At 46.0% G+C, this 7,842-nt stretch overlaps 1 protein-coding gene across 2 annotated transcripts in view; it reads right to left on the bottom strand.

Annotated features, from left to right (window-relative positions):
• Positions 1–1,689: 1,689 nt before the first annotated feature.
• Positions 1,690–7,842, bottom strand: part of LOC116986433 (integrin beta-1-like) — a 136,216-nt gene continuing 130,063 nt past the window's right edge. For both annotated transcript variants that reach the window (XM_033041972.1, XM_033041979.1), the window contains exon 15: positions 1,690–1,929. In XM_033041972.1, coding sequence (XP_032897863.1) covers positions 1,864–1,929 — 66 coding nt within the window. In that variant the 3' untranslated portion in view covers positions 1,690–1,863. The remainder of the gene's footprint in view (positions 1,930–7,842) is intronic.

Genomic DNA, 7,842 nt, shown 5'->3' with positions numbered 1-7,842 from the left:
GACTGTACTTTGTGACTTCCACCACAGAGAAGAATGTGGATGTTTGTGTTTAATTTTATTGATGTATTGCATGTTCTTTTTGGATTGTACCGCTGCTGGCAAATTCATTCCATTGCACTTATATGCGTATGTGATGAATAAAACTGATTGATTGATTGATTGTATAAGAGTCCACATCTTGAACAACTGATACAGTAGATGAGGGTGGAGGAGGTGCAAGTGAACCTCTGCCTAACCTGAAAGGACCGTCAGGGTCCCTGGGCAGAGTCGAGGGAGGAGGTATAGCGACAGGCGTTGCATCTTCTGCGGTCGCAGGGGAAGGTACCTGGGGAGGGGGTGGTTTGGGTGGGAAGGGATGAGTTAAATAGGGAGTTGCGGACTGAACGGTCTCTGCGGAAGGCGGTAAGGGGTGGAGATGGGAAAATGTGGCTAGTGGTGGGATCCTGTTGGAGGTGTTGGACATTTTGGAGGATTATGTGTTTGTAGGAGATACAGTATGCTGGTATTTTACACAGAGGGTGGTGAGTGCCTGGAACATGCTGCTAGGGATGGTGGTTGTGGCAGATACAATGATAGGGGTGTTTGACTTTTGGATAGACATAAGGATATGCAGGAAAGTGAGGGTTATGGATTATGTCCAGGCAAATAGGAGTTGGTCATGGCATCATGTTCAACACAGACATTGTTGGCTGAGTGCTCTCTTATTGTACTCTAATGTAATGTACACTCAGCAGTATGAGGTTTGATTTCTCTAACTTCAAGTAACCCTTGCATCCACTCTCGCTCCATCCCTCCCCCACTCTAGTTGTCATACTAGTTTCACTGTCGTCCTACTGAGTTTCATTGTCTGTATAACTCGTTCTAAACAATAGACAATAGGTGCAGGAATAGGCCGTTCGACCCTCCAGCCAGCACCACCATTCACTGTGAACATGGCTGATCATCCACAATCAGTACCCCATTCCTGCCTTCTCCCCATATCCCCTGATTCCACTATCTTTAAGAGCTCTATCTAACTCTCTCTTGAAAGCATCCAGAGAATTGGCCTCCGCTGCCTTCTGAGGCAGAGAATTCCACAGATTCACAACCCTCTGTGTGAAAAAGGTTTTCCTCGTCTCCGTTCTAAATGGTTTACCCCTTATTCTTAAACTGTGGCCCCTGTTTCTGGACTCCCCCAACAATTCTCACCTCCCACAAATCTCACTTTGCCCTCAGTCTGTTTTGTTGATCATTGTTACATGTTTGCATATCTTTCATTCATTTGTTCTCTCTCTCTCTACATCACCATCTGTATCTCTCGTTTCCCTTTCCCCTGATTCTCAGTCTGAAGAAGGGTCTCGACCCGAAACGTCACCTGTTCCTTTTCTCCAGAGATGTTGCCTGACCCGCTGAGTTACTCCAGCCTATTGTGTCTATCTTCGGTTTAAGCCAGCATCTATAGTTCCTTCCAATACACATAGTCTTGTTCTATGCTCCCTGACCATTATGCTGCATTTTACAAATCTTTAACTTTTCTTAATTTTGGTGAAAAGACTTATTAAATATTAAATATTTCTTTCTTCACAGATGCTACCTGACTTGCAGAGTATTTCCAGCATTCGTACAGTCATTGAGCTTTAAGTCCAGGAGGTAACCATAAACCAATAACGCCCAAGCATTTTCTACCTTTAAGTATAACTTCAAACACTGTTTCATGAATGACAAAATTGAACTTTTAATTTTTAATTTTATTACAAAAAATCTGTACCCACCGATTCATACATGACAATAATAAGGTGTGATCTCCTCAGAGCATATTTGCAGGCCAATTAAAACCATAACGAGAGACAGCACTGCTCCACAAATCCCTTGTGATTGCAACAATTAACTTCGGATGGAGACTCGAGGGACTCCAGGAGACTGCTGGAGCACTACAGAGTCAGCTTTGATCTGGAACACAATTGATATATTGAATTGGAATGTAAACTGATTTTCACACAAGTTCACAAATTCACAAGTTATAGGAGCGGAATTAGGCCATTCGGCCCATCGAAGAGGTTAATGGGTGCATGAAATGAGCTGCCAGAGGAAGTAGTTGAGGCAGGTACTATAACAACAATTAAAAGACACTTGGACAGGTAGATGGGTAGGAAAGATATCCCATTTAGCGGGATATGGGCCAAACACAGGTACAAGGGACGAGCTTAGATGGTGCATCTTGATCAATATGGACAAGTTGGGCTGAAGGGCCGGTTTCCATGTTTGATTCTATGACTTGAGGAGCCTGATGGTTGATGGGAAGAGGTTAATCATGAATCGAGATGTAACAATTCTCAGGTCTTCTTCCAAATTACAACAGTTTGAGTGGGCAGATGCATGGCAGATGCAGTTCAATGAGGATAAATTAATTAATTAATTAATTTAATTAATGTGAGGTTATCCACTTTGGTGGCAAGAACAGGAAGGCAGATTATTATCTGAATGGCGTCAAGTTAGGAAAAGGGGAAGTACAACAAGATCTGGGTGTCCTTGTTTATCAGTCACTGAAAGTAAGCAGAAATGCTGGAGAAACTCAGCGGGTGAGGCAGCATCTATGGAGCGAAGGAAATAGGCAACGTTTCAGGCCGAAATCCTTCTTCAGTCTGAAGAAGGGTTTCGGCCCGGAACATTGCCTATTTCCTTCGCTCCATCGATGCTGCCTCACCCGCTGAGTTTCTCCAGCATTTTTGTCTACCTTCGATTTTCCAGCATCTGCAGTTCCTTCTTAAACAAACTGAAAGTAAGCATGCAGATACAGCAAGCAGTGAAGAAAGCTAATGGCATGTTGGCCTACATAACGAGAGGCGTTGAGTATAGGAGCAAAGAGGTTCTTCTGTAGTTGTACAGGGTCCTGGTGAGGCCACACCTGGAGTATTGTGTGCAGTTTTGGTCTCCAAATTTGAGGAAGGACATTCTTGTTATTGAGGATGTGCAGCGTAGGTTCACAAGGTTAATTCCTGGGATGGCGGGACTGTCATATGTTGATGGAAGGGAGCGACTGGGCTTGATATACAATGGAATTTAGAAGGATGAGAGGGTATCTTATTGAAACATATAAGATTATTAAGGGATTGGACACGCTAGAGGCAGGAAACATATTCCCGATGTTGGGGGAGTCCAGAACCAGGGGGCACAGTTTAAGAATAAGGGATAGGCCTTGCATCTGGAAGCCTTGCTGCAAGTCATCATTAACTTGGGCAATTCATTATTAAAGGGCGCTCTTTCAGAAAGGAGATGAGGAGGAACGTCTTTAGTCAGAGGGTAGTTCATCTGTGGAACTCATTGCCACACAGGGCTGTGGAGGCCAAGTCAGTGGATATTTTTAAGGCAGAGATAGACACATTCTTGATGAGAACGGGTGTCTAGGGTCATGGGGAGAAGGCAGGAAAACGTGACTATGAGGCAGAGATCACCCATGATTGAATGGCGGAGTGGACTCGATGGGCCGAATGGCCTAATTCTACTGCTATAATTTGCAAACTTGTAATGCAAAGGTGAGATGGCTTTTACACTCAACATCCGTGAAACAGAAGTCCCCTGCTAGCCAGCCCCAGATGTACAGCAACATCCTCTGTGAAGCCTGCGATTAGACTCCAGGAAGTCTGGTCCACTTTCTATTTTCTACTATCCAGGAAAATGGGGCATGGCTGGTGAAATTCAACTTCGCTACAATACCATTAGCTGGCTGACAGAAAGGGTGTTTGACGATCACGATCTCTGTAGCAGACCAAATCTTATGGTCACCCAGGATGATGTAATCAGAGATGTAACGCTGAAGCTCTATAACGCGCTGGTCAGGCCACATTTGGAGTACTGTAAGCAAATGTGGGCCCCATATCTGAGGAAGGATGTGCTGGCTCTGGAGAGGGTCCAGAGGAGGTTTACAAGAATGATCCCAGGAATGAGTAGGTTAGCATATGATGAGCGCTTAACAGCACTGGGCCTGTACTCACTGGAGTTTAGAGGGTTAAGGGGGGACCTCATTGATACTTACAGAATAATGAAAGGCATAGATAGAGTGGATGTGGAGAGGATGTTTCCACTGGTGGGAGAGTCTAGGACCAGAGGTCATAGCCTCAGAATTAAACGGCGCTCTTTTAGAAAGGAGGTGAGGAGGAACTTCTATAGTCGGAGGATTGAATGGCGGAGTAGATGCGATGGGCCGAATGGCCTAAATTTACTCCTATAACATGTGAACGTGAACTCTACCTCTGTGCCACCGTGCCGTCCTACTGGTGAGACTCGTTGAGGCGCTGCAGTCCTTCGGGTGAAAGAAGTTCCACACTGCTGTTGCTCACAGTGTACCTTGCATTTGACCCAGCGATGATGAAATGACAGCAAACGCTTTGCAAGTCAGGACAGTATATGAGGTTTAGGGGAACCTATCGGCAGTGGTGTTCCACCTGCTGCTCCAGTCCTTCTTGGCGATGGAGATTGTGGGTTTATGAGCTGCTGTCAGATTAGGCTAGGTAAGTAACAGGCGTGCACTTTGTAAATGATGCACACCGCGACGATTGTGCTCGAAAGGTGTAAGGAGTAAATGTTTAGTTGGTTGACGGGATGCCAGTAAAACAAGTTGCTTGGCTCTGGATGGTGACAAGTCTCTTGGGGGTGCACTAGAGTTTAGAAGGATGAGGGGGTACCTCATTGAAACATACCAGGTAGTGAAAGGCTTGGATAGAGTGGATGTGGAGAGGATGTTTCCATTAGTGGGAGAGTCTAAGACTGGAGGTCATAGCCTCAGAATTAAAGGACATTCCTTTAAGGAAGGAGATGAGGAAGAACTTCTTTGGTCATAGGGTAGTTAACCTGTGGAACTCATTGCCACAGAAGGCTGTGGAGGTCAAGTCAGTGGATATTTTTAAGGCAGAGATAGACAAGTTCTTGATTAGTGTAGGAGGGAACTGCAGATGCTGGTTTAAACTGAAGATAGACACAAAAAAACTAGAGTAACTCAGCGGGACAGGCAGCATATCTGGAGAGAAGGAAATGGTGATGTTTCGGGTCGAGACCCTTCTTCAGACGGGTGTCAAGTGTTATGGGAAGAAGGCAGGAAAATGGAATTTGGGGTTTCTCGCAGAATGAAATTCTGTACTAAATTCCAGAACAAAGGGTCACAGTTTAAGGATAAGGGGGAAGTCTTTTAGGACCGAGATGAGAAGAACAGAGAGTGGTGAATCTCTGGAATTCTCTGCCACAGAAGGTAGTTGAGGCCAGTTCATTGGCTATATTTAAGAGGGAGTTAGATGTGGCTCTTGTGGCTAAGGGGATCAGGGGGTATGGAGAGAAGGCAGGTACGGGATACTGAGTTGGATGATCAGCCATGATCATATTGAATGGCGGTGCAGGCTCGAAGGGCCGAATGGCCTACTCCTGCACCTATTTTCTATGTTTCTATGTTTCTAAATAGTGAAAGGTTTGGATAGAGTGGATTTTGATAGGATATTTCCACTAGTGGGAGAGTCTAGGACTAGAGGTCATAGTCTCAGAATTAAAGGATGTTCTTTTAGGAAGGAGATGAGGAGAAATGTATTTAGTCAGAGGGTGGTGAATCTGTGGAATTCTTTGCCACAGAAGGCTGTGGAGGCCAAGTCAGTGGATATTTTTAAGGCAGAGATAGATATGTTCTTGATTAGTTGGGGTTATGGGGAGAAGGCAGGAGAATGGGGTTTGAAGGGAGAGAAAGATCAGCCATGATTGAACGGCAGAGTAGACTTGAGCCGAATGGCCTGATTCTGCTCCTATCACTTATGAAATTAAGTTCACCAGAAAGGAGAGTAGGTAGACAGTGCAGAAACCTCTTGTGTCTATTCCCCTCCAAAATCAGTATACAGTATACAGGGGAGAACAGCAGTCAGGTCAGTGGTACCAGGGTCTGGCATTGACACAGCAGAATACAGTGATATCAGATGTGGCTATACTGATAAGCAACTCATTAGCCGGAGGGATGGACAGGAGATTCTGTGGCAGCAAACGAGACTCACTAGAATGGAGAAAGTGGTTGGGCATTGCCCGGTCCATTATTGGTATCGAAGTGATCCACAGGAACCGTTGCCTCAAGTGTGCATCAAACATCCGAACCACCCTGGCCATGATATCAATAGACAATAGGTGCAGGAGTAGGCCATTCGGCCCTTTGGGCCAGCACCACCATTCACTGTGATCATGGCTGATCATCCACAATCAGTACCCCGTTCCTGCCTTCTCCCCATATCCCTTGACTCCGCTATCTTTAAGAGCCCTATCTAACTCTCTCTTGAAAGCATCCAGTGAATTGGCCTCCACTGCCCTCTGTGGCAGAGAATTCCACAGATTCACAATTCTCTGGGTGAAAAGGTTTTTCCTCATCTCAGTCCAAAATGGCCAACGCCTTATTCTTAAACTGTGACCCCTGGTTCTGGACTCCCCCACATGGGGGTAATTTTTCCTGCATCTAGCTTGTCCAATCCCTTAAGAATTTTACATGTTTCTATAAGATCCACTCTCATCCTTCTGAATTGCATTGAATTGCAGTATTTTGGATCCATTGGTTAAAATCGCAGCTGGTTTAACCAGCTCCAAGAACGACTCCAAGATCCAGAAGCTAATTAATGAAAAACACATGACATTCTGGGATTGGATGCTTCAAGGGATGAGAAAATATCTCCACAGGAAACTGAAGACTGCAGACCGAGAGGTAACCAGCAAACAATAGAACAGATGGTGGGTGGAAAGTGCACAAGAAGTCCAGCAAGTCTTTAGTCTTTGGATGCTGTCAAGTCTATCTATAGAACAAACACCCAAAAGCCTGCTCCACTGAGAGATGGGGAACAGACGTCAATTTATCAAGAAGAGAGAGTAGTTAACGCTCAGTGAAAGGAACATTTTGACAAAAAACGCTCAACCCCAATACTGTCCTTGATAATAGTTGCCTGGACTTCAGTCCACAGAAAACTGACCAACAGTCAAACAGGCATATACAATATGATATGATACGAAATGATAATGATATGATAATGATACAATACGATATGATAGAATTTTATTCATCCCAGGAGGAAAATTGGTCTACCAACAGTCATAAAACACAAAATACATGGAACATTAAATTAAAGTGACAAGTGGAAAGTCCAGGATTGGGGATTTGCATAGATTGGTGGGGGGGAAGGGGAGTCAGTCTACCCACAACAGAAGGGGGAGGAGTTGTAGAGTTTGATAGCCACAGGGAAAACGGATCTCCTGTGGCGTTCTGTGCTGCATCTTGGTGGAACCAGTCTGTTGGTGAAGGTGCTCCTCAGGTTGACCAGTGTGTCATGGAGGGGGTGAGCTGCATTGTCCAAGATGCTCCGCAGTTTGAGGAGCATCCTCCCCTCCAAGACCACCTCCCATGAATTCAACTCCACCCCCAGGACAGAGATGGCCTTCCTGATGAGCTGATATTCCAACTGATAAAGAACAGGCCCTGGAAACTAATGGTATTCCTACTAAAAATTGACTGGGGTCTTGCCTGCCAGAGACCGGGGACCCGCACGCTGTGGACAGAGGTCCCACCCGCCCGGTCGGCCCGACTCGCCCGTCACACATCAAGGATCTACGGGAGCCCACCTTGAGGGCCAGGGAGCAGGAGGCAGTGCGGTGCCTCGACAGAGGAGTGGGCCGCAGGAGGCCCTGCAAAAGCCTGGGGCTCGGCTGGACCGGGTGCACTGCCAAGAAGCCGTGCACATGGACCACAGGCGGCCAACAGCGGTGTAGCGGCGAAGGACTCCAACGGCTACGCTTGGCCAGGCCGCCAGGACAACAGACCTTCATGGTCAGGTCTCGATCCCTGCACTTACTACAACTGGG

The sequence above is a fragment of the Amblyraja radiata genome, chromosome 2 (assembly GCF_010909765.2).
Source record: "Amblyraja radiata isolate CabotCenter1 chromosome 2, sAmbRad1.1.pri, whole genome shotgun sequence".
In the NCBI taxonomy this organism is placed as follows: domain Eukaryota; kingdom Metazoa; phylum Chordata; class Chondrichthyes; order Rajiformes; family Rajidae; genus Amblyraja; species Amblyraja radiata.
Note: the sequence above shows the minus strand (reverse complement) of the source record. Positions and strands in the feature narration are given on the sequence as shown.